The sequence below is a fragment of the Sus scrofa genome, chromosome 3 (genome assembly GCF_054392235.1).
Source record: "Sus scrofa isolate SSC_HxYL_T2T_F1_AM1 chromosome 3, Sscrofa_HxYL_maternal_Yorkshire_Landrace_v2.0, whole genome shotgun sequence".
NCBI classification, from domain to species: domain Eukaryota; kingdom Metazoa; phylum Chordata; class Mammalia; order Artiodactyla; family Suidae; genus Sus; species Sus scrofa.
Genome location: NC_139385.1, coordinates 64828253 through 64855821, shown reverse-complemented (window position 1 = coordinate 64855821; position 27569 = coordinate 64828253). Strand labels below are relative to the sequence as shown.

General features: G+C 44.0%; 1 protein-coding gene across 2 annotated transcripts in view; it reads right to left on the bottom strand.

The window, feature by feature from the left end:
- The window catches only part of CREG2 (cellular repressor of E1A stimulated genes 2), a 65752-nt gene extending 38208 nt beyond the window's left edge, over positions 1-27544 (bottom strand). For both annotated transcript variants that reach the window (XM_085018655.1, XM_003124874.5), the window contains exons 1-2: positions 26908-27544; positions 23185-23354 (exon numbers count right to left, since the gene is read on the bottom strand). In XM_085018655.1, coding sequence (XP_084874781.1) covers positions 23185-23354; positions 26908-27312 — 575 coding nt within the window. In that variant the 5' untranslated portion in view covers positions 27313-27544. The remainder of the gene's footprint in view (positions 1-23184; positions 23355-26907) is intronic.
- Between the last annotated feature and the right edge of the window lie 25 nt (positions 27545-27569).

The window sequence follows — 27569 nt, the reverse complement described above, 5'->3', positions numbered from 1 at the left end:
TGGGAGGATTTTGTTCATGAACTTAAAGTATAAGAGTCAGACTGGCCATGGGGTTTGTCCCCAAAATGCAGAGCCTCCTGGGTGCAGGTCTAGAGGAGGAGGAAAGAGGGTTTAGTTGGGTTGGATGTAGCCAGAAAGGCTTCAGAGGGAGGGTACAGAGGAGGTGCAGGTGGTCTCAGGAGGATTATAAAGACATGGAGTCTGAGCTGGGCAGAGGGAAAGGGGAGGGAGCCAGGAGGTGCTGACAGGTGGGGGGGAGTGGATAGTGATGGAGGTAGAGAACTTGTAGGCTTGCTGTGGTCCAGGTATGATGCAGAGGGGTTACTCAGGCAAGAGGGGCCTGGGGTGAGATGTTGAGAATGGAGGTTTGGCTGTGGTGCATTTGGTACCCAATCTGGGCATGGCCAAGGAGGTAGCTGTGGAGAACTTACCTAGAGAAGGGAAGGTCTGGAATAGACTATCCCACATGATGCTGAAGGAAAGAAGAGGGCAGCAGGGGAGAGGAAACCATGAGCCCCCTCTCACTTCCACTCACCTGTTCTGCTTCTGCCTCCAGGGCAACAGCAGGACAAAGTGAGTTGTTTTCTGGGCTGGCCTTTCAGACGCTGAAGAAATCACTCATGAGTTTCTTAGGACTTTTGTTCAGTCAGGCTTCTTTTAGACTTGGTAGTTTGTCAACAGTCTTATCAAATGATGGTATCCAGGATGCTCACTGCTCTACCAGAAGGTAGGCAAAGTAGAGGAGGTTGGTCATGCCCACTATCACTACTCCATCCTTCCACGGACGTGTGTGTGTGTTATGTGATGATGTGCTATGTTATGATATGTTACATCATTGTTATGTGATGTTATCTATGTGATGCTATGCTATTTGACTTAAAATTTTATTTGAAATTTGATTGACTGTTGATGTTATTTTATAGCATACTAGTATACCTCATGCTGTCCCAGTTTTCTCCTCCCTTCTTGGCACCATTTTCCTGGCTGTAGCTTTGGCTGCTCTTGACAATTTCTCTTTGTCTCTCCAATAGGATTCACTGCCTCAAATTCCCAGTTTGTTCAACCCAGGACCCTGGCACTGGCTCCTGGGTTCCCAGAACTTTCCAGGGGATGCAAATGTCAAGGAACTGGAATCATCCTCCTTAGCACTCAGATTAAACCCCATCCCATTAGTCAACACCTTTGGGGCTCCAGCCAGTGGTCCATTCATCCACAGTTTCACATTCTTTATGAAAATAGGTGTAAGAGATGTAAAGAAATTAGATGTGAAAGAAATAAATCTACCTGGCACTATTCTCCCCTCGTTCATACTATTCTACCTTGTCAATGAGGACATCGCTCAGGCTTCCTGTCAAAGGCCCCAGGGAACTCCACGTATAGTGGGCAGTGTCCTGACTTATTACCTTGGTAAACCTATCTAGGAAAGGGCTGGCCTTTGTGTCATGCCTGCCTCCCCAACCAATACGACTTGTAGGTGGTCATTTCTCCTATTTTATGAGCACACAACCACTTTTTTTTTTTCTTTTTACAGCTGCACCCACAGCCTGTGGAAGTTCCCTGGCTGAATCAGAGCTGCAGCTGCAGGTCTAAGCCGCAGCCACGGCAACACCTGATCTGAGTTGCATCTGCAACTTATGCTGCAGCTTGAAGCAATGCTGGATCCTTAACCCACCAAGATAGGCCAGGGATTGAACTCTCATCCTCAAAGAGACAGTGTCAGGTTTTTAACCCGCTGAGCCATAGCAGGAACTCCATGAGCACACGACCATTTTTTTTTTAAACCATCTGTCCTGGAATAATTATGAAGACATACAGATGGCCGGCAGGCACATGAAAAAATGTTCAACATCACTAATTATTAGAAAAATATAAGTCAAAACTACAATGAGGTACCAGCTTATAACAGTCACAAATAAGAAATGTTGGAGAGGGTATGGAGAAAAGGGAACCCTCCTACACTCTTGGGGGGAATGTAAATTAGTACAACCACCATGGAAAACGGTATGAAGGTCTCTCAGAAAACTAAATATAGAACCACCATATGATCCAGCAATCCCACTCCCAGGCATATATTCAGGCAAAACTACAATTCAAAAACATAATGTACCCCTATGTTCATTGCAACACTATTCACAATAGCCAAGACAAGGAAACAGCTGAAGTATCCACCTACAGATGAATGGATTAAGCAGATGTGGTACATATATGTAATGGAATACTACTCAGCCATAAAAAGAAAAAAAATAATGCCATTTGCAGTACCATGGAGAAAACTAGAGCTCTCCATACTAAGCAAAATAAGTTTGAAAGAAAAAGACAAATACCACATGATATCACTTATATGTGGAATCTAAAATATGGCCCAAATGGGAGTTCCCATTGTGGCTCAGTAGTTAACGAATCTGACTAGCATCCATGAGGACACAGGTTCAATCCCTGGCCTTGTTCAGCGAGTTAAGGATCTGGCATTGCCATTAGCTGTGGTGTAGGTTGCAGACATAGCTCGGATCTGGCGCTACTGTGACTGTGGTGCAGGCAGGCAGCTCCAGCTCCAGTGTGACCCCTAGACTGGGAACCTCCACGTGCTGTGAGTGTGGCCCTGAAAAGCAAAAAAATAAATGAAATAAAATAAAATAAAATAAAATAAAATAAGATACAAATGATCCTATCTACAAAACAGAAACAGATCACAGACATAGAGAACAGACTTGTGGTTGCCAAGGGGGAGGCATTGGGGAGGGAGTGGGATGCACACGGAGTTTGGGGTTGATAGATACAAACACTACACTTAGTTAGAATAGAGAAGAAACGAAGTCCTACTGCTTAGCACAGCGAACTATATCCAATCTCTTGGGCCAGACTGTGATGGAAGGTAGTATGAGAAAAAGAATGTGTGTGTGTATACATATACATACATATATATAATTTGCTGTACAGCAGAAATTGACACAGCACTGTAAATCAACTACACTCTAATAAAAATCAAATCAAATAAAAAGAGAAAGTTATTTGTGCTCATCTACAGACCCTCCTAGCCTGTGTTTGTAAAGACTGAACAAATTTGCCCATTTTCATGTTGCTAATGCCTTTTCCACTTCAATGTTCTCATCCACGATGCTCTGAGTTTCTTGGATAACATCTGCGTCAGCTTTGGCCACATGTCCTTAAAAGACAAGAGGGCTATATTCCAGGTACTCATCCTGGGCTAGGATTTTCTCTTATCCAGAGTCAAATCCTATGATTCAAAGGCTCCTGGCCAGCCACACACGAAGGGACAAGACATGCAAAGTGGGAACGAGGTTCACTTCCCGGTGGGGGAGGAGCAGGGGTGCTAAAAACAGTTCACTCCCGAGGGTAAGTCACGATTTAGCAAGACTGTTCAATGTATAACCCTTTTCTCTGCAGTTTTCACCTTTCTTTATCATTTTGCTGTGCTAAGAATATATTAAAATTTATATTCAGGGATTGAACATCATGTGTGTCTGAGTCACTTTAATATTTATATTTAAAAAACATGTAGGAATTCCTGCTGTGGTGCAACGGGATCAGCCGCGTCTCTGAACACCAGGACACAGGTTCAATTCCTTGCCCGGTGCAGTGGGTTAAAGGATCTGAGGTTGCCACAGCTGTGGCATAGGTAGCAACTGCAGCTCAGATCTGTTCCCTGGCCTGGGGAAGTCCCTATGGCATGGGGCAGCCAAAAAAGAAAACAAAAACAAACAAAATGTATATTATAAATAAGAACAATCACTTGGATTCCTCCCAAATACCAAAAAGATCCTTAGCATACATTAGAATAAAATATCATGTTTCTATCTACACTTGTGAATGCACTGAGACTGCATCCACCTGAAGCTGGTTGAATAAGGCCTCCCCTCAAAGATGTCCTGGTTCCCAGAATGTATTGACGATACCTTTTACCACAACAAGGAGCTTACAGGTGTGCTTAAGTTAAGGATCTTGAGATGGGGAGATGATCCTGGATTATCTGGTGGGCCCAGTGATCACAAGTGTCCTTGCAGAGGGAGGCAGAAGATCAGATCAGCAGGAGGTGAGATGATGGGAGCAGCAGGCTGGATGATGCAAGGAAGGGGCCAGGTACCAAGGAGTGCAGGTGGCCTCCGGGAGCTGAAAAAGGCGAGGAAACAAATTCCCCTCTCCGAGCCTCCAGGAAGAACCAGCCCTGTCAACACTTTGATCAGAGCCTGTAAAACTTATTTCAGATCTCTGACCTCCAGAACTATAAGAGAATAAATGTTGCTGTTTTAAGCCACAAAGTTGGAGGCAATTTGTCACAGAAGCAATAGAAAACCATCTATTTTTATATATAACCATATACCATCAAATACCATTTAACCACATAACCATATCCCATTTTATATATAACCATATACCATCCCTCAAGAACCAACTTGAATATTCCACATAGTCACCCCAATAAATATTTAGTTTCATTATGTTCAAGGCTCTGTGCAAGTTTCTGGGGCTGGTAGAAAGTCAGAAGGACAGAGTCCTGGCCCGCATGGGACTTACATTCTTGCAGGAGGGCCAGACACCAGGTAGCCTTCTATACAATGAATGATTTATTCACTTGACATTATCACACAGAAGCAAAACACAGGCAGGTTTCCATGTTATGATATCATGCCGGAAAACTGGGAAATGAGTAGGAATTTGTAGGGTAAAGGCAGGGCAGGGAAACTCGTCTAGATAAAAGGAACAGCAAGGGCCCAGGTCCCCAGAAAGGAAAGAGCCAAAAGACCAGTGGGGCCAGGACAAAGGCAAAGGGGGAGGGTGACATCACAGAGACTGGCCCTGCCAGGAGGGGACCACAAAGGCCACACAGGCCATGTTAAGAGGTTAACGTTGCATCCTAAGAGCCAAGGAAAACATTGAAGAATTTTAAGCAGACGAGTGGAATGATGAGATGTGCTTTTTGAAAAGATCCTTCTGGTTTTAAGATGGAGAGTGAGTTGGAAAGAGGCAAGCAGGGATCCAGGGAGACCAGTCTGTAGTATTTAAAGAGTACAGGTGAGCAACTGTGGGGTCTGGGGCCAGGTGATGGAGAGGAGTAAGCTGGAGAGAAGAAGTCAGCCAGGGGAGCGGTTTTGGAGGTAGACCAGTTGGACCTAGCTGCCTGGTTGTATGAGAGAGAGAAGGGGCGAACAGTGGTACCCATGAGTCTGCTTTGAACAGCTACGTGGATGCTGAGCCCAGGAAGAGGAACAGTCTTGGGGAGGAAGAAAAGGCTGAGCTATTTAGGGGTCCTGGAGATGTCCAGGTAGAGATGTGTAGGAAGCAGGTGGACTTGGGGTTGGGAGCTCCGATGAGAGGTCTCAGTGGGGAATATGAGTTTGGAAGTCACTGGCACATAAGGGTGGTGTCTGGGAGAGGATGGGGTGGTACGGGGACAGCAGGGAGAGTGAGATGATGTCAGCTCCTTGAGGGGAGCCTCTTTCCATCAACCATCCCTGGCCAATGTCTCCTGCAGGATTTATCACACTCAGTTTGTCTTAGAGGGATTTCCACGTGTGTCTTACATCCTTTTCCTCCTCTCAGAGGGGATGTTATTGCCTTTGATCTCTATGCCTGACAGTGCTTAGCACCCACGATTCATTACACAGTAGATGCTGATATGGATGCCTTCTTGCAACAGACCATAGACACATTATCAGTATGAATCAATTAATTTATGTATTTATTTATTTATGGGGGCCTCACCCATGCGATATGTTGTTTCTGAGGCTAGGGATCGAATTGGAGCTGCAGCTGCCGGTCTATACCACACCCATGGCAATGCTGGATCTGAACTGCATCTGTGACCTACATCACAGTTCATGGCAATGCTGGATCTTTAACCCACTGGGCAAGGCCAGGAATTGAATCCACACCCTCATGGATACTAGTTGGGTTTGTTACCCCTGTGCCACAACGGGAACTCCTATCTGTATGAATTTAAACCTGATCATGTCCCCAGGCCCCAAGCTAGCAGCCAGATTGTGGCTGTGGGGCCATAGGGTCACTCTGGGCGCCCCTTGGCTCCTCATCCCCACCATCTGATGATCTTCTGGAGAGGGGATTGGGTGCCCTGGCAGCTTCTTCCCAGCAGCGTTGGCCTCTTGGCCAGATCTGCCCTTGAAACCACTTCCACATTCCATCCAAGCTCCCTCTGCCTTCTGCCAGCTCAGCCAAGACACTGTCCTGAGCAGGTGGGCTGCACTGCCAGCTCCAGCTGCCTGAGCATTTTAGATTTACCATGGCCCTCCTGTCTCAGCCTGAAGGGTGTGTGTATCAGAAATAGGGCAGCAAACAGTAATCAAAACAGTGTGGTACTGACAGAGAAACAGACACCTGCATCAATGGTACAGGACAGACAGCCCAGAAACAAACCCAAACACCTCTGGTCAATTAATCTTCGGCAAAGGAGGCAAGAATACACAATGGGGAAAATACGGTCTCTTCAGCAAGTGCTGTTGGGAAAGTTGGACAACTCCATGCAAATCAATGAAGTTAGAACATACCCTCACACCATGCACAAAGATAAACTCAAAGTAGCTTAAAGATTTGAACATAAGGAATTCCTGTGGTGGCACAGTGGAAACGAATCCGACTAGGAACCATGAGGTTGTGGGTACGATCCCTGGCCTCGTTCAGTGGGTTAAGTATCTGGCGTTGCCATGAGCTGTGGTGTAGGTCACAGATGTGGCTTGGAACTGGTGTTGCTGTGGTTGTGGTGTAGGCCAGCAGCTTTAGCTCTGATTCGACCCCTAGCCTGGGAACCTCCATATGCTGTGTGAGCAGCCCTAAAAAAAAAAGAGAAAGATTTAAACCTAAGACATGACACCATCAAATTCCTAGAAGGGAATATAGGCAAAACATTCTCTGACATAAATCACGCCAATGCTTTCTTAGCTCAGTCTCCCAAGGCAATAGAAATAAAAGTAAAAATAAACAAATGGGACTTGATCAAATTTACAACCTTTTACACAGCAAAGGAAACTGCCAACAAAAAGAAAGGATAACCTACAAAATGGGAGAAAATGATGTGACCAACAAGGGCTTAATTTCCAAAATATACAAATAGCTCATATAACACAATAACAAAAAGTCAAACAATCCAGTCAAAAAATGGACAAAACACCTGAATAGGCATTTTCTCAAAGAAGTCACACAGATGCCCAATAGATACATGAAAAGATGCTCAACATCACTAATTATCAGAGAAATGAAAATCAGAATTAAAATGAGATACAACCTCACACCAGTCAGAGTGGTCATAAATTAAAATGTCTACAAATAACAAGTGCTGGTGAAGGTTTGGAGAAAAGGGAACCCTCTGACACTGTTGGTGGGAATGTAAATTGGTGTAGGCACTTGGAGCACAGTATGGAGATTCTGCAAACAACTAAAAGTAGAATTGCCATATGATCCGTCAATTCCATTCCTGGGTATATATCAGGCCCAAACTATAATTTGAAATATACATGCACCCCTATTCTCATAGAAGCATTATTTGCAATAGCTAAGACATGGAAGAAACCTAAATGTACATCAACAAGAAATGGATAAAGATATGGTACAAACATACACGCGCACACACACACACACACACACATGCACACACACTGGTAAACACACTCTGGAATATTACTCAGACATAGAAAAGAATGGAATAATGTCACTGGCAGCAACACAGATGGACCTAGAGATTATTGTATTAGTGATGTAAGTCAGAAAGAGAGGGACAAATATCATATGATATCACATATAAGGAATCTAAAATGTGACACAAATAAACTTATCTATGAAACAGAACAGATTCGTAGTCAGAGAGAACAGACTCGTGGTTGCCAAGGGAAAGGGGTGGGGGAGGGGTGGATGGGAGTTTGGGACTAGCAGGTGCAAACTATTACATATAGGATGGATAGACAACAAGGTCCTACTGTATAGCATAGGCAACTATAGTCAATATCCTGGGATACACCATAATGGAAAGGAATAGGAACAAAAAAAGAAACGGGACAGCAACTTCCCGCAGAGTCATGCACAGATCAAAGGAATTATCAGAGTGCACTTTGCTTTTTTCCTTCTCCTGCATCACGGCAGATCCAGAATATTAGATCTCTCTAATATTTAACACACACAATAACTAATGTCCCCGCTCCTACACTGCGGGTTCAGTGGTCCTTTCTAAAATCCTATTGTCTCTCGCTTAGAGATGTCAGCAAAAAGTGAACTAGAAGAAGCTGGAATGCTTCATTCACTTGAAAGGAAAGAAAGGGTCTCCAGGGAGACCCGAAGCTGAGTGGGCGGGGCTGTACAGGAGGAGGGTGCTGCCGAGACCCTGCAGGGGAGAGAAGGGATGTTATGGAGATTCAATACTGCACTATCTGTTTTCTTCCTTCCAGTTCTCAGGCCCTCAGTTTCCTAATCTGGACAATGGAAGGCGGGAGTGGACAGCCAGGTCCTGCCAGGCTCTAAGGACTTGGAAATACGCTGGAATCTTGTTCCATTTTACAGGGAAAGCTTTGCTGCTTCACGCATCCCATGTGCCTGCAGCCTAGCTGCCCTCAAGGAGAAAAGAGCATCAGGGAAGTGAATGAACCAGAATCAGCAGTGGGGGATGGGGGTGGGGGCTCGCGAAACACCTTCTGCCCTGGCAGACTGGGGGGCCAGGTGGGCTCCTTGGAGGGAGGGGCTGGGTGGTTCCAAGGGCTGAGACCCAGGCTCCCCTCATGAGTGAAAAGAAAGAAAAATCAGACAGGAAAGAAGATGCTGGGGAACCAACTAGGTAATTACTGAGACTAGAAAACTTGAACACAGCCTTGAGATGGGAAGAGAGGGGTAAAGAATGGGGATCTCTCGGGAGGTTAGTATCTAACGTTTTCAGGCCAGGTCAGGTTGAGCTGGATGGGAAGAAATGATGGAGAGGTGGATGGAGGGACAGATGGGAAATGAAGATGGGAAATGAAGATGCTGAGTGGGTGGAAATAATGGCTACAGTGTGGAATTCTACCTTTACCCTCAGGTGAAAGGGCATGGTTTTAACAAAGGGTTGCCTGTTATATACATGGTCATGTGTGAGATCGCACTGTCTGGATTCAAATGACTGGTGACAATCAGCAGGGGAGCCTGTTTCTTTAAGTCTTACCTAAGGATGTCTGGCATTAGTGAGTAACCAATAAATACATTGGAAGGAAAAAAAAAAAACTCCCATTCTCAATGCAATATTTAGTATGTTCCTTTGTACACAGGATGATTAATTCAATTAATATTTAATTGCCTGTATTATCAGTATCTCCCACCTTGTCTTTACCATATTAATCAGTTTTCTTCTCAAATCCCTTTGTAAGTCAATTAAGTAAAATCTTTTTTTCTTGGTCAGGTTTTTTACCATTTCTACACACTGGATACTTTAGGTAGATTTCTGTATCATCTCAGGAAAATTACTTCAATGGTATGTTTTTAATCACAGGGAAGGCCAGCTTACAGAAGCAAAAGATACTTCAATTTAAAAAACGGTGTTTTAAAAAAATTAAACCCATGAAATTGGCACCAAAAAAAGAGGCAAAAGGACAGGTACCAAGAATATATACAATTGGAACATTATATTGAATCCTTAGTTTTTCTGTTTCTCCCAATGACAAAATAAGAGGAAACTAAATAAAAATGCATTAGGAAAATATTTTCAAATTATATGTCAGATAAGGGTCACACCCAGAATATATAAAGAACTCTTACAACCTAATATAAAAAGACAAATAACCCAATTTAAAAATAGGCAAAAGCTTGGAAGAGACAGTTCTCCAAAGAAGATATACAAATAGCCAGTAATCACTTGAAAAAATGGACATCATTAGTCATTAGGGAAACGTGTGAGCCACACTGAGATATCACTTTGCACCCATTAGGATGGCTTTAATTAAAAAGATGGACAGTAACATGTTAGGAGGATGTGGAGGAACTGGATCCCTCACACATTGCTGATGGGAACATAAAATGGTACAGCCATTGAAGGAAACAGTTCCCCCAAAGTTAAATGCATAGTTACCATATGATCCAGTAAGTCCACTCCTAGGTATATACCTAAGGAAATTGAAAACACAGGTCCATACAAAAACTTATACACAAATATTCACAGAAGCATTATAATAGCCAAAACATGGAGACACATTTCCATCAACTGATGAATGGGTAAATAAATTGTATATTCATACAAAGGAATAATATTTGGCTATAAAAAGGAATGAAATAGTGATACATGTTACAATGTGATGAACTCTGAAACACTGGGCTAAGTGAAAGAAACCAGTCACAAAAGCTCCATAATGCACAGTGCTGCTATTCATAGAAGCACTATTCACAATAGTCAAGACATGGAAACACCCTAAATATCCATCAATAGATGATTGGATTAGGAAGATGTGGTATATATACACAATGGAATACTACTCAGCCATAAAAAAGAACACAATAATGCCATTTGCAGCAACAGGGATGGAACAAGAGACTCTCATACTGAGTGAAGTAAGTCAGAAAGAGAAAGACAAATACCAAATGATATCACATATCTGGAATCTAACAAATGGCACAAATGAATCTTTCCACAGTAAAGAAAATGATGGACATGGAGAACAGACTGTGATTGCCAACGCGGAGGGGGAGGGAGTGGGATGGACTGGGAATTTGGGGTTAATGGATGCCAACTATTGCCTTTGGAATAGATAAGCAATGGGATCCTGCTGCATAGCACTGGGAACTATATCTAGTCACTTATGATGGAGCATGATAATGTGAGAAAAAAGAATGTATACATGTATGTGTAACTGGGTCACCTTGCTGTACAGTAGAAAATGGACAGAACACTGTAAACCAGATATAATGGAGAAAATAAAAATCATTATTTAAAAAATGGGCAGAAGATATATATAAATAGACATTTCTCCAAAAAAGACAGATGGCCAATAAACACATGAAAAGGTGCTCAATGTCACTAATTATAAGAGAAATGCAAGTTAAAACTACAATGAGATATCACCTCACATCAGTCAGAATGGCCATCATCAAGAAATCTACAAACAATAAATGCTGGAGAGGGTGTGGATAAAAGGGAATCCTTCTATACTGCTAGTGGGAAGGTAAATTGGTGCGATCACTATGGGGGACAACATGGAGACTCCCCAGAAAACTAAATACAGAACTACTATACAGTCCAGCAATCCCACTCCTGGATTGCTATATATCCAGAGAAAACCATAATTTGAAAAGATACATGCATCCCAGTGTTCACTGAAGCACTATTTACAATAGCCAAGACATGGAAGCAACCTAAATGTACATCTGCAGAAGAATGGATAAAGATGTGGTACCTATGTACAATGGAGTATTATTCGGCCATGAAAAAGGATATAATGCCATTTGTAGCAACATGGATGGACCTAGAGTTTATAATATTGAGTGAAGTAAGTCAGACAAAGACAAATATCATACGGTATCACTTATATACGGAATCTAATAAAAATGATACAAAAGAACTTATTTATAAAACAGATACAAAAATAGATTTTCAAATCTATCTTATGGTTACCATAGGTGAAACTTCTGGGGGATAGAAGAATTGAGTGGGTGAGGATAACATATACATACTACTGTATAAAATAGATGATTAACAAGAACCCACTGTACAGCACAGGAAAATCTACTCAATGGTGTATAATAACCTATATGGGAAAAAAGAATGGATATATGTATATATATTTATTTATTTGTCCTTTTTTTTTTTTTTTTTTTAGGGCCGCACCTGAAGCATATGGAGGTTCCCTGGCTAGGGGTCAAATCACAGCTATAGCTGCTGCCCTGCACCACAGCCACAGCAACACCGGATCCTTAACCTACTGAGCGAGGCCAGAGATCAAACCTGCATCCTCATGGATGCTAGTCAGATTCATTTCCACTGAGCCACTATGGGAACTTCAAGAATGGATATATTTATAAATATGATTGATGACTGATTCACTTTGCTGTACACCTGAAACTAACACAACATTGTAAGTCAACTATATTCCACTAAAATTAAATTAAAAAAAAAAGCCATTTGATGGAGTTCCTGTCATGGCACAGCAGAAATGAATCTGACTAGGAACCATGAGGTTGCTGGTTCGACCCCTGGCCTCGTTCAGTGGGTTAAGGATCCAGCATTGACGTGAGCTGTGGTGTAGGTTGTAGATGCGGCTTGGATCCCGCATTGCTGTGGCTGTGGTGTAGGCCGGCAGCTACAGCTCTGATTAGACCCCTAGCCTGGGAACCTCCATATGCCATGGATGTGATCCTAAAAAAAAGCATTTTAAGGAAAAGGAAAAAAGTGTTTTCAGATCCTCCTTTTTTGATAATCAACTCTATCTAGAAACCTAGCATTTGTCCAAACTATCAAATAAAAATTTTTTTTCAGTTCAGGAAAAGCCTCTAAGTCCAATTATTTCCAGATCTTCAAAATGGATGATGATTCTCTGCCATAGAAGGGGGTTCCTTCTGGTCCCGGGGGCTTGCTCTGCCTTTGTTCACTGAGACGATACAAGATCTAAACATATGGCCTTCAGGCCTGTGTGTTCCATAAGGACAGCTGTTTCAACAGAAGAGAAATGTCTCAGGTGGGCTTTCTTTGTCAATTTTTAGTGAATCGCCACCCAACCAGGGTCTGAGCATAAATTCACGAGTCCCAGGAGCCCCCGTACATGCTCCTGTGTTGAGAGGAGAGGAAATGGGGAAGGGGCGGGGTTGCTGACTGCTGGCGAATCTTGCAAATTGGAATCTTATTCTCAACCTGAGCTAGGAAATAAATTCACATCCCTAATTCATCTAATTAATTAAATGAAGACACTGTAGCCCTGAGGAGTAAACAGAATAATTGAATAAAACAAACTTTAAACTAACAGGAATTAGGCAAGACATGTTTGTAGGTTCTAGTTTGGCTAGATGCTAGATGTCATGCCTGATGGGGAGGAAACACCACTTCCTTTATTCCACAGACTGTAACCTTTTTTTTCAAAATTATAGGTGATTTACAATGTTGCGCCAATTTCTGCTGCACAGCAAAGTGACCCAGCATATATATATACATATATATATATACACACACACACATACATTCCCTTATATTATCTTCCATCATGGTCTATCCCATGAAAACTGGATATATTTCCCTGTGCTGTACAGCAGGACCTCATTCCTTATCTATTCTAAATGTCATAGTCTGCATCTACTAATCCTAAACTCCCCATACATCCCACTCCCCGCCCCCTCCCCCTTAGCAACCACAAGTCTGTTCTGTTTTGTCTCTATGTCTGTGAGTCTGTTTCTGTTTTGTAGATAGGGTCATTTGTGCCATATATATATATTCTTTTGTTTTTTTTGTCTTTTGTCTTTTTAGGGCCATACCGACAGCATATGGAGGTTCCCAGGCTAGGGGTCAAATTGGAGGTACAGCTGCTGGCCTACACCACAGCCACAGCAACGCCAGATCCAAGCTGGATCTTCAACCTATACCACGCGCATGGCAACCTGGATCCTTAACCCATTGAGCGAGGCCAGGGATTGAACCCACAACCTCATGGTTCCCAGTCAGATTCATTTCCACTGCGCCACAACGGGAACTCCATTTGTGCCATATCTTAGATTCCATGGATAAGTGATATCATATGGTATTTGTCCCAGACTGTAATCTTGACTTCATTTTACAAATGACACAAATCCTCCTGGGAGGTAGATTATAGCTCTCAGCAGGCCTTCACTGGAAACCCAAGAATGCATGTCAGACCCAGGCCACGTCTTCATTATCCTAAAGCAGTGTCAGAATCACCCCAGAACTCCTTCAAGCTATGAACCCTTGTCACCCAGGTAGCTCTCATCTTTGTGCTGAGGGAGGGGCAAGGCTGTCCAGGTCATTATCATATGTCCCCCTCACCCTGTGTCTATGCCATTGAAAGTCACTCTCCCATTCTCAATGTGTGGCCACTTGTTCTTTATAATCTTCCTGTAGTAATCCAGCCATCCTTCTCATTTCTTCTCTTTATCACTCTCAGAGCATCCTGCCTCCAACGAACCATGGAGCCAGAAGCCCTCAGGTATCTTCTTCTGCCCTCTCCAGCACAAAGCCAGGTGCTCAATAGGCAAGATACTCCAGACAATTTTCTTGGTTATCTTGTCCTTTTTTCAGTATGAAAGTCACTTTCTATTCATTAGCCAGTTTGATTCATTTTCCAGATTTTCTCCTCCAGGATGAAGAGCAGGGTAATAGCACCCGATTCAACATACCCTGAGGGGGGAGTCAAAGACGACTGTCGCCACAAAAACACATGCATAGATCAATGGAATAGAATAGCGAGCCCAGAAATAAACCCACATGCCGACAGTCAATTAATCTTCAACAAAGGAGGCAAGAATATCCAATGGAGAAAAGACAGTCTCTTCAACAAAAAGTGTTGGGAAAACTGGACAGCTGCATGTAGATCAGTGAAGTTAGAACAGTCTCTACACCATACACAAAAATGAACTCAAGTGGGATTGTAAATTGGTGCAACCACTGTGGAAAGCAGTATGGAGATTCCTCAGAAAACTAAACACAGAACTACCATTTAATCCAGCAATCCCACTCCTGGGCATCTACCCAGAGAAAACCACGACTCGCAAAGACACATGTACTCCGATGTTCATTGCAGCACTATTTACAATAGCCAAGACATGGAAACAATCTAAATATCCATCGACAGAGGAGTGGATCAAGAAGATGTGGTACACATACACAATGGAATATTACTCAGCCATTAAAAAGAATGAAATACCAGCATTTTTTGCAACATGGATGGACCTAGAAACTATCATGCTAAGTGAAGCCAGCCATACAATGAGACACCAACATCAAATGCTTTCACTGACATGTGGAATCTGAAAAAAGGACAGACTGAACTTCTTTGCAGAACAGATGCTGACTCGCAGACATTGAAAAACTTATGGTCTCGAGAGGAGACAGTTTGGGGGGTGGGAGGATGTGCCTGGGCTGTGGGATGGAAATCCTGTGAAATCAGATTGTTATGATCATTATACAACTACAGATGTGATAAATTAATTTGAATAATAAAAAATTAAAAAAAAAACTGAAAAAAAATAAACTCAATGTGGCTGAAAGATTTAAGTATTGGACATGATACCATAAAACTCCTGGAAGAGAACATAGGCAAAGTATCCTTGGAAAAAAATTGCAGCAACATTTTCTTAGGTCAGTTCCCCAAGGGAAAAGAAAGAAGAGCAAACATAAACAAGTGGGAGCTAATGAAACTTAAAATCTTTTGCAAAATAAAAGAAACCATAAAAAAAGACAACCTACAGAATGGGAGATGTATTTGCAAACAATGGGACGGACAAGAGGTTAATTTCCAAAATATACAAACAGCTCATATAAATCAACACCAAAAAAAAAAAAAAAAACCAAAAAAAAAACAACCAAAAAACCCCAAACAACCCAGTAAAAAAAAAAAAAAGGGCAAAAGACCTGAATTTACATTTCTCCAAAGAAGACATGGCTAACAGGCACATGAAAAGCTGCTCAACATTTTATTAGGGAAACACAAATCAAAACTATAATGAGATACCACTGCACACTGGTCAGAATGGCCATCATTAGTAAGTCTACAAATAATAAATCCTAGGGAGGGTGTGAAGAAAAAAGAATACTCTTTATACTATTGGTGAGAATATAAACTGGTGCAGCAACAATGGAGAACAGTATGGAGGTTCCTTAAGAAACTAAAAATAGAGTTATAAGATCAAGCAATTCCACTCCTAGACATATATCCAGAAAAGATGAAAACTTACACACCCCAATGTTCATAGCAGCATTATTTATAATAGCCAAGACATAAAAGCAACCTAAGTGCCCGTCGACAATGAATGGATCAAGAAGATGTGGTACATGTGTACCATGGAATATGAGTCATAAAAAGGAGTGAAATATTGCCATCTGCAGAAACATGGATGGACCCAGAAATTATCAATACTGAGTGGAGTAAATCAGACAGAGAAAGCCAAATACTGTATGTTATCACTTATGTGTGGAATCTAAAAAATAATACAGAGAAAACTTATGGTTACTAAGGGGGAAAGGGATGGGAGGGATAAATGGAGAGGAAGGAATCATCAGACACACACCACTATACACACTATAATAACCAACAGAGATTTACTGCAGAGCACAGGAAACTGTATTCACTATCTTGTGATAACCTGTAATGGAAAAGAATCTGAAAAAGAAGAGATATGTATAACTGAATCACTTTGCTATGTGCCTGAAACAAACACAATATTGTCAACTCTACCTCACTGACCTAAAAAACTAAAGTTGAAACAAAACCAAACAAACAAAAAGACAGCTGTGCCCAATTAAATCTTAGGGAGAATTCAGGGACCAGAGGATCCGAGTGATGAAAAGTTTTGGGGAAAATCCATAACTGGATGGGAGGAAGACTCCAGACTGAATTTTACAGATAGATTAAAAAAAGAATCTTTAAGGTACCTAGAAACCTATAAAAAGTGAAGACATACAGTTTCTTTCATTATTCTCTAGATATTGGCCTCTCCCATCGTCAATTAAAAAAACGGCATCTGTTGTGTATTTCCTTCATCGTTCAACCTCCTGAGATTTCTGGATACTCAATGTTCTTCACACATATCAGTCTAGATCTAACTTTATCTTTAAATACACAGGTCTGTTAATGGACCTTCGCATCATTTTGGGGAGGCGTGATATGTGTCAACACACATGTGAGGTTTACTGAGTAAAAAGCATTTCTTATAAATAGCGTAGAATATTATTCAGTCACAAGAAAGAATGAAACCCTGCCCTTTGTGACAACTTGGATGGACCTTGAGGGCATTATGCTAAGTTAGAGAAAGACAGATGCTGTGTGATCTCACTTATATGTAGGGTCCCAAAAAGCCAAACTCATAGAAACAGAGATGGGATGGTGGTTACCAGGGCAACTGGGGAGATGTTGGCCAAAGAGCCCAAACTTGCAGTTAGAAGATGAATATATTCTGAAGATCTAATGCACAGCTTTGCATAGCCAACACAACTGTTAGCAACTTCCAAGTGGCTAAGAGACCAAATCTTAAGTGTTCTCACACAAAAAAGAAGTAAGAATGGGGTGACATGATAGAGTTGTTAGCTAAGACTACAGGGGCAACTGCACTGCAAAACATAAATGTATCAAATGAATACATTGTGCAACATTTCATGTCAATTATTACATCTTAATTTTTGTGAAAAGCATTTCTCAGCTATAACCCAAACATACACATCAGCTTTGATTACAGCAGGTTTTCAGGTTAATGTTCTCCACTTAATAAAACTAGGGTATAAATCAAATACTAAATCAACCCACAAAGGACCAGGCACTATTATTTATTTTGAGAGGGAAGCAAGTGCCCTCCAGGCAGGGCCTCCTAGGCCCTACTCAGGATTTTGTTATCTTTCCTAATGAAAGAATTTAAGCAGGAGAATTCTAGGATCTTATTTGGGTTTTGAAAGATTACTTCGGCTATTGGATTTAGGATGAATTTAAGGCAACAGAGTGAACTGAGGAGCCCAGCTGGCAGCAACTGTAGTATCTGTTCTCAAAATAGACAACAATTAAATACGTGAAAGCCACACAAATCAATCAATCAATCTATCAACCTACCTACCTATCAATCTATCCATCTATTTGTCTATCTATGCATCCATCTATGTATCTATCCATCTATTCATCCATCTTTCTATCCATCCATCTATGCATCCATCTATATATCTATGTATCTATCCATCTTTCTCTCTATCCCTCCATTTGTCCATCTATCCATCTTGTCCACCTATCTGCTTAGAAAACACATACACATTATATATTCAATTGTCTTGGACACCCAGTGGAGCGTGAAAGTTCAGGGGGCCAGTGCAGCCTGCCCTTGCAGCGAAATCAGACTTACCTTCCTCTCGCTCCTGTGTGTTGGCGGCTTCCTTCTCAAGCTGTGTTCTGCAGGTGGAGGCTGAGCTCACCAGCCTACCCCCGGGCAAACTCTGCAGGGCTAATCCAGATAAATGCAAAGGCAGGCCTGCAGTTGAGATGCCCAGCAGGCTGTGCTGGAAACTGCTGGGAAGGCAGCCCTTTCCTCCTCTCAGAGCCTCAGCAGCCATGCTGCTTCCTTTCTGTCCAACCTTGGTTTGTGGTTCAGTCCCTGAGTGCTCTCAGACAAACGTGGCCCTCCAGGCTCATGGGAGCCCTGAGATGCATTATGTAGAAAGGCCTCATCCTGGCTTTGTCTTCCTGCTTAGGGAAAATCCACTGTCTGCCCAGCTGCACAGAGGAGCACAGAGACATGAGCAGACAGAATATACCAAAGCTGACGGTAAAAACGCCATTGTGAGCCTGTGGTTCACAAGGCCACCAGCTTCATAGAACAGAGGCAGTTCTGCTTTCCCCCCTTTTCTGAAGGTGAAAGGAGCAGGTGGCCTTGATTCAGCATCATCATCCTGAGAAATGGTCATTTTTCTGAACCCCCGGCTTAGTAGGAAATGCTTCGAAGTTCCTGACAATGAGCCCCTGGGGCTCACTGGCCATCTCCCCAGGCCAGGAGCAGACAGCTTGCCACAGCCTTGCCAAGGCACCCCCTTGAACTTCTCGAAGGTGCTTGCTGGGAAAATGCTCAGCCACGAACATTTCCACCTGAGACCTCCTTATGTTCTCGTGCCCCAAAGAGCTCAGGACTCTGCTGTCTGCCTGTCTTTGACTTGTTAAGTCTCTGTGCTTGACATTCCAGAGACAAAACCTACCAGATGATGTTGAACTTGGAATGTGAACTTCAGGCAGACGAATCTCACCTAGGCTGGGGCAGGTCTTGGAAAGGAGTGGATCCTGGAGGGATAACAAGCCTCGTTGTCTGGTAACCTTTGCTCTGAGGTGTGATGCTTACGAAGGCCACAGTTAATGTTGTAGGTATTTATGTCATATTGTAATACTTCAGAAGTGGATGCAGTGGGAGGGGACAGAGTGTCACATGAAGGTCTAGACATAGGTATGCCTGGGGGTAGCAGCTCACCCCTCCTCTTCCAGGCCAGAGTTACAAGAGTCTGAGATACTGATGTCCTTGGTGCTGGTGAGGGAGGGGCTGAGAGGGGCCTGGGTGGTCCCCTCGGGCCATGAGTTGTCTCATCCAGGTACCCCAGAGTGTGGAGGTCTGCCACAAGTGCAGGCTGCCGCAAAGATGGTGGGCATGCATGGTCCCAGGCCAAGCCGGCATGCATGCCCAGCTGTCCTGCACCTGAACCCCCAGGGAGGACCTCTCTCAGATGGATTTCTTTCTTTTTCAAAAAATTTTTTTGCCTTTTTAGGGCCACACCCACAGTATATGGAGGCTCCCAGGCTAGAGGTCAAATTAGAGCTGCAGCTGCCAGCCTATACTACAGCCATGGCAACGCCAGATCCGAGCTGAATCTGCCACCTACATCTCAGCTTGTGGCAATGCTGGATCCTTAACCCACTGAGCAAGGCCAGGGATCGAACCTGCACCCTCATGGATACCAGTCGGGTTTATTACTGCTGAGCCGCAATGGGAACTCTTTCTCAGCTGGATTCCTGCTCCTGCCAGGGATCTTCTGGGACACAATTCCTTCCACAACCCAAGTACTGTGGTGGCTTTTTCCCCTGCCCTGTGTTCTGTGCCTCTCCAAGAATCAGCATGTCCTGCACAATGGCTGCTTTTCAAAGGCCCAAATTAGGAATCCCTCAGAAATTTCGAAAGGTACCTGTAGGGCATATACTTGGAGTAACAGTCAGCTTGACTGGCTAAGAACAGGGAGAATATTCCGTGGAAGAGGAGGCATGGCTTTTCCTGGCTTTTGCCATACCTGAAAGGGAATTGGGTCAGTGGGCCTGCCTGCCTCCTGTGGATTCAAACCATCAGCTCCCAGGGGACCGCCACCGGGGCTTCTCCAGGCTGCAGTTTATGGCATATGGTTGCTTTGATTATTATCACCTCCCCCCTCAAAAAGCAGACACACTTGTCACTTAATATGTTTTCACGTAAAGAATAAGAGCATTTCGGAGCTGGAAGGACCTATATTACAGTTCTGAAAGCATCCCTACATTACAGGTGAAGTGAGTGAGGCCTGGGGGTGGAGGGACGCACCTGAGGTCATGCCTACTCGTAAGGGGGTGTACCTCACATGCGGCCCCCACAGGTCCGGTGCAGACACTGCCCTGGCAGGAATGGATCTCAAGCGCTATATTTTGAATTCAGACCAAGGTGTCAGGTCAGTGTTCCATTTTTGCTTAACTGTAGTTTCTTTTAGAGAGCTCTTGAGAATGTGTATTAAAGGATTCTGGGTCTTTATTGCACACACCTCATCTGAGCAGATAGAAATTAACTTGAAAAACAATACACAGGGAATGAAACCCAATACCTTGTAATCATCTATAATGGAAAAGAATGTGAAAAAGAAAATGGATGTACTTATAACTGAATTACTTTGCTGTTCACCTGAAACTAACACAACGTGTACATCAATTATATTTTAATAAAAATTTTTAAAATTATTTTTTAGTAGTTATTTTCCCAATACAATTTTTTTCCTACTGTACAGCATGGTGACCCAGTTACACATACATGTACACATTTTTGCACATTATCATGCTCCATCATAAGTGACTAGACATAGTTCCCAGTGCTACACAGCAGGATCTCACTGCTAATCCATCCCAAAGGCAATAGTTTGTATCTATTAACCCAAAGCTCCTCAACCACCCCACTCCCTCCCCCTCCTTCTTGGCAACCACAAGTCTATTCTCCAAGTCCATGATTGTCTTTTCTGTGGAAAGGTTCATTTGTGCCATATAGTAGATACCAGATATAAGTGATATCATATGGTATTTGTCTTTCTGTTTCTGACTTACTTCACTCAGAATGAGAGTCTCTAATTCCATTCATGTTGCTGCAAATGGCATTATTTTGTTCATTTTTTATCTCTGAGTAGTATTCCATTGTATATATATATATACATACGACCTCTTCCTAATCCAGTCATCTGTCAATGGACATTTGGGTTGTTTCCATGTCTTGGCTATTGTGAATAGAGCTGCAATGAACATAGGGGTGCTTGTGTCTTTTTTAAGGAAAGTTTTGTCCGGATATATGCCCAGAGTGGGATGGCTGGGTCCATATGGTAGTTCTATGTATAGATTTCTAAGGTATCTCCATACTGTTCTCCATAGTGGTTGCACCAGCTTACATTCCCACCAACAGTGCAGAAGGGTTCCCTTTTCTCCACACCCCCTCCAGCATTTGTTATTTGTGGACTTATTAATGATGGCCATTCTGACTGGTGTGAGGTGGTATCTCATGGTAGTTTCGATTTGCATTTCTCTAATAATCAGTGATGTTGAGCATTTTTTCATGTGCTTGTTGGCCATCTGCAATAAAAATTTTAAAAAGAGAGACACACATGTATTGCCATAGAAATATGAGCTGTCTCTACTTCTTTGCTAAAGCAGATAGCTACATAATGCCTTGAAACTGTCTTGCAACAAAACTACCTTTCATTGACGATGTCTTGAACTTGTGCTATTGAATGTATGCCTATGAATTTGTGCTAGTGTGATAACTTATTAATAAACAACTTTTATGTATAAAAATACTTGGTTATTTTAAAAATAAATAAATAGATAAATAAATGGATAGATAAATAAGTAAATAAGTAGTTAACATCGGCGGGGGGTTGGGGGGAGAAAAACAACAGATTCTAAGCTGTATGTGCCTTGGAGACAAACAGCTGGCCCTTCCTTTACTAGCCTCCCCTCCTCAATCCACACCTTGGATGTAAAGACAAGAGCTGCTACTTACCCACCTTACATTGTACAAGACACTACACGTACTTCCAACCCCCATCATAACCTTATGAGATAGAAACTACGATTCCCATTTTACAGATAACTAAACTGAGGCTCCCAAAGTTTCAATGAGTTACCCCAAATCCCACAGCTCAGATGAGTGGTAGAATTCTATTTATCTGATTCCGGGGCTTTTCACATTTCCACAGCATACATTTCCAATGTATCTTGAATACATTGGCACTAGACTTTTTTTTTTTTTTTTTTTTTTGTCTTTTGTCTTTTGTTGTTGTTGTTGTTGCTATTTCTTGGGCCGCTCCCGCGGCATATGGAGGTTCCCAGGCTAGGGGTTGAATCGGAGCTGTAGCCACCGGCCTACGCCAGAGCCATAGCAACGCGGGATCCGAGCTGCGTATGCAACCTACACCACAGCTCACGGCAACGCCGGATCGTTAACCCACTGAGCAAGCGCAGGGACTGAACCTGCAACCTCATGGTTCCTAGTCGGATTCGTTAACCACTGCGCCACGACGGGAACTCCGGCACTAGACTTTTAACCACTTGAAACAATCTGTTTTTCTTTTCTTTTCTTTTTTTTTAAGGCTGCATCCAGGGCATATGGAAGTCCCAGGCCAGAGATTGAATCCAAGCTGCAGCTGCACTCCTGGTGGGATCCTTTAACCCACTTTGCCAGGCAGGGATTGAACCTATGCCTCCGCAGTGACCCCAGCCACTGCAGCTGGATTCTTAACCCACTGCACTGTGGTGGGAACTCCACAATCTGTGTTTTAAACCAGATGTGTAAAAACTTCACATTTAAGCTTTGTGTCTTCTGAAGGTGTGTCTTAGGAGCACAAGATTTAACTGTCAAAAACTATTTGGAAGCTGTGAAAGAGGTTTAAGGTCACTGTTATCATCAAGATGAAAGTTGTCATATATATTATATACATATGACAGATAAGTAAACCAAGCTGTTCTTTATACTCACACACACACACACACACACACACACACACACACACACACACACATTTTTAAAGCAAAAAAGGACCTTCAAAACTACCTAGTCAATCACTTAATTTTGTAGATGAGGAAAGCAAAGTGGAGGACTCAGTGACCTGGCTGAAGCCTGGAGCTGCTGAGACCCAGAGGTGAGCCCAGAACCTGCCCCCGGCCGATGGTGCAGATATGGCTTTGCATCCCAGGGCCCCATTAAAGCCACAGCCTCCCTCCCATGCAGACAACCCATCTAGGGGCAAGCCCAGCCCTTATCTACCTGCAGAACTCTCCCTCGGATTCCGGCAGCAGGAGCGAGGCCATGGGGTTCTTCAACAGATCCGCCACCACGGGGTCCTTGGGAGTCACATAGAAGAATGGAATGCCAGTGCTGTTGTTGAAGGGGCCATCACTGATGGGCAGACAGTTCCCAAATGGCAGTCCTGGCATCTAACAAACACCAAAAAAGGCCTTTTTAAGGCAGGTTGTGGATGGACTTGAGCTGGGAGCTCAGTCTGTATCTCTGACTAGGAAGTATTCCATCAGGGAGGTGGGGGCAGCGTGTCTGAGGTTGGGACAGGTCATAAATGAAACCTAAGTGGTCCCAATCTATCCACTTCTTCCAGTGATGGCTCCAGAATTTTTATAGAGGAGCTCAGCAGTGGCATTCTGTACAGGATGGTTGGTTGGGGAATTATTTTATTTTACATTTTTTAAAGGCCACACCTGGGGCATATGAAAGTTCCCAGGCCAGGGGTCAAATCAGAGCTGCAGCTGCAGGCCTACACCACAGCCACAGCAACACCAGATCTGAGCCGCATCTGCAAACTACACCACAGTTTGTGGCCCCACCAGATCCTTAACCCACTGAGCGAGGCCAGGGCTTGAACCCACATTTTCACAGACACTGTGTCGGGTTCTTAACCCACTGAGCCACAATAGGAACTCCAGGGGCATTATTCTTGAAGTTGCAGGTACACAGCAAACACACACCATTTATTAAATTGAAAGTTATTTTGGAGAGAGGCAATGAAATTTATAAATGGGTTGAGGCGGGTGCTAAAACCTTTCCCACAAGCTTCCCCTGGGAGCCCCACTGCCTCCACCACCTCCCCCCAGAACTTGTGGCAACTTTCAGGATAGAATTTTAAGCAGTAACCTAACATCTTAACTGGTCCTTGGACTCAAGGAATTTTCTGTTATTGTTTCCTTTATTTTATTTTTATTTATTTTGACTTTTTGCCCTTTCTTGGACCGCTCCTGCGGCATATGGAGGTTCCCCAGGCTAGGGGTCCAATCGGAGCTGTAGCCGCTGGCCTACGCCAGAGCCATGGCAACGCAGGATCCGAGCAGAGTCTGCAACCTACACCACAGCTCACTGCAACACTGGAACCTTAACCTACTGAGCAAGGCCAGGAATCGAACCTGCAACCTCATGGTTCCTAGTTGGATTCGTTAACCACTGAGCCACAATGGGAACTCCTGTTATTTTTTCCTTTAGAATTGCCCTACTTTCTCATTTATTAGTCATCTTTTTCATGGTAATCAATAACATTTTCATTCTATAATTTAGCAACTTATGGGAATTTAGTTTTTTACCCCTTTTAGCTTCAAGGGAGACATAGGCTAAACCAATTTTTGCCCATGATCATCCAGTAGCGTGTGTGAAATTCTCAGACACATACACAAATATTTCTTAGGTCTTTCCCAAACCCTGTTGGGTCCAGCCTCTTGCATTCTATCTTTACATGTTCAGGGCTGTTTTTGTCTTTAAAGTGTCACATAATAACGGTGTGTAGAGTTGTGATAAGGGGTGGCTTTAATCTTTTAAGAAAACCCAATGTTGGAGTTCCCCTTGTGGCGCAGTGGTTAACGAATCCGACTAGGAACCATGGGGTTGAGGGTTCGGTCCCTGCCCTTGCTCAGTGGGTTAACGATCTGACATTGCCCTGAGCTGTGGTGTAGGTTGCAGACGCGGCTTGGATCTCGAGTTGCTGTGGCTCTGGCGTAGGCCGGCGGCTACAGCTCCGATCGGACCCCTAGCCTGGGAACCTCCATATGCTGCAGGAGCGGCCCAAGAAATAGCAAAAAGACAAAAAGAAAACCCAATGTTAAGAAATCCTCCAAAATGGTAATATCAGTCACTCCCAGATCTGGTTTCTCAGCCAGTCACAAACTGGCTAGAGCCATGTTTTGCACACATGCCAGGCAGAAGGTAAATGTTCTCTGAAATGATTGGATTTGCATTAGATGTCAATATTGGAAAAGGGAAGTCAAAATACCTTGAATACATTGGCACTAGATGTTTAATTGCTTGAAGTGATCTACGTTTGAAACCAAGATCAGCTTCATATTTAAGTTTTGTATCTTCTGAAGCTGTATCTTAAGAGAATAAGATATAACTGTGAGCAATTTTTTTTTTTTTTTTTTTGTCCTTTTAGGGCCACACCTGTGGCATATGGATGTTCCCAGGCTAGGGGTCTAATTGGAGCTGCGGCTGCCAGCCTACACCACAGCCACAGCAACGCCAGATCCTTAACCCACTGAACGAGGCCAGGAATTGAATCCGAATCCTCATGGATACCTGTTGGGTTTGTTAACACTGAGCCTCAATGGGAACTCCAGAGGAATTATTATTATTATTATTATTATTATTATTTTGTCTTTTTGCCTTTTCTAGGGCTGCTCCTGCGGCATATGGAGGTTCCCAGGCTAGGGGTCAATCAGAGATGTTGCTGCTGGCCTACACCAGAGCCATGGCAACACGGGATTCAAGCCGCATCTGCAACCTACACCACAACTCATGGCAACACCGGATCCTTAACCCACTGAGCAAGGCCAGGGATCGAACCTGCAACCTCATGGTTCCTAGTCAGATTCGTTAACCACTGAGCCACGACGGGAACTCCAGAGGTATTATTATAAAAATATTATAAAGGAAGTTCAAGATCACTGCCATTATCAGAATAAAGTTGTCACACACACACATATATATAAAGAATATATATCTATTCAAAGATATATATATATATATATATATATATATTTAAAGAAAAAAAGGACCTTCAAAATTACCTAGTCAATCACTTAATTTTATAGATGAGGAAAGTGGAGACCCCAGTGACCTGGTCTCAGTCTCAGGGCTAATGAGACCTAGTGCTGAGCCCAGAACCTGGTGCTCCCTGTCCAAACATTCCATAAAATAGTTATTATTATTATTATTATTATTATTATTTTGCATGAAGTAAATAGGAGTTCCAATTACTGCCCTGTAGTAAAACCCTTACATCTATCTTAGCCCTATTAGCTTTCTGGACAGTGTATACTTAAGGATGTTACGTCTTCATCAGGTTATCTACATCATTTCAGCTTCAGGTGGAAGCCTGTCTAACAGGTGACTAAAACATCTGTGAACTGAGCCATCAAAAGCTGTAGCTGATAACAGCGCTGTCACTCCAACATTTATGCACTTCGCGAAATAAGCCTGCTTTCCAGAACAATTCTCCAATTCTATTCTGTTTTAAATGTAAATTTCTCTCTAAGCCCCGGTGTTGTCTTTCACTCAGTCCTCGCTTGGATTCCATGTCTGTAAGGGACGCGGCAGTTCGCGTCTGCGGGCGGGGAGGGGCTGCCCGCGCTACCTGGTGATGTGAAAGGCGGCTCTGGCTTTTTTGTCCACTTTCTGGTCGGGCGCTGGTTATTTGTACGCCTCTTTAGCCATCTCAAGACCCCGCTTTGGTCCCCATCCACCTGACAGGAAGCCTGCGTGTCGTCCCTCACCACCACCCCCCGTCCCTGTTTGCCAAGGTACACGAAGCACAATCTGGTTCTTTTAAGTGCACGATGCCCACGTCCCATCCAGGACCTCCCCCTGCTCCCCGCGCGCACGTCTGCTAAACCTGGATGCGAGCTCGGGAGTGGCCCGAGCCCCTCCCTGTCCCCTGGGTGTGCCGGGCCGCCGCGGAGCACGCACCTGCGCACAGCTCGCGGCCGGGTGGCTTACCTTCTCGTGCGCGGACACGGTAGCCAGACAGCCCCAGGCGCTGGCGTGGGCCAGGAAGCGGGCGGTGCCCGGGCGCAGCCTCGCGCCGCCCTCGCGCCGGTAGGAAAACATCCCCGGAGGCTCTGGGGGCGGCCTGGCGCCGGCAGCGCCCACTGGGGGCGGCAGGTGTGCGTCCTCCTTGTGCGCCGAGGCCGGGAAGCTCCGCTGCCAGATGCTGCCAGAGTCCTCCAGCATCGTGGGCAGCGTCTCCTCGGTGGAGGCGCTGTCCAGCTCCTCGTCCACCTCGTTGGTGACCGCCCAGGACACGGAGCTCACGATCACGTAGCCCGCGGCTGGGGACAGTAGGACGCAGCACAGCAGCCAGCACAAGCAGTGCCCTGGCCGCTGGCCTCGGCGCCCAGACATGTTGCAGAGAGCGCCGGCCCCGGGGACCGCGGGCAGCGCCCCCCGGCGGCGGACCCGTAAAGGGACCCACTTCCCCTGCCGCAAGTGAGCGGATGGGGCCCTGGGGCCGCCCTGTCAGTCGCGCGAGTGGAGAGGTGGGGTTCCTGCACGCACTGCAGACCCGGTGCGCAGTCTTCACCGCGCGCGGGGCCCGAGGATGCGCTCCTTCCTCGCTGGTTGGCGCGGGTTCTGCAACCAGACAGGGGGACGTTCAGATC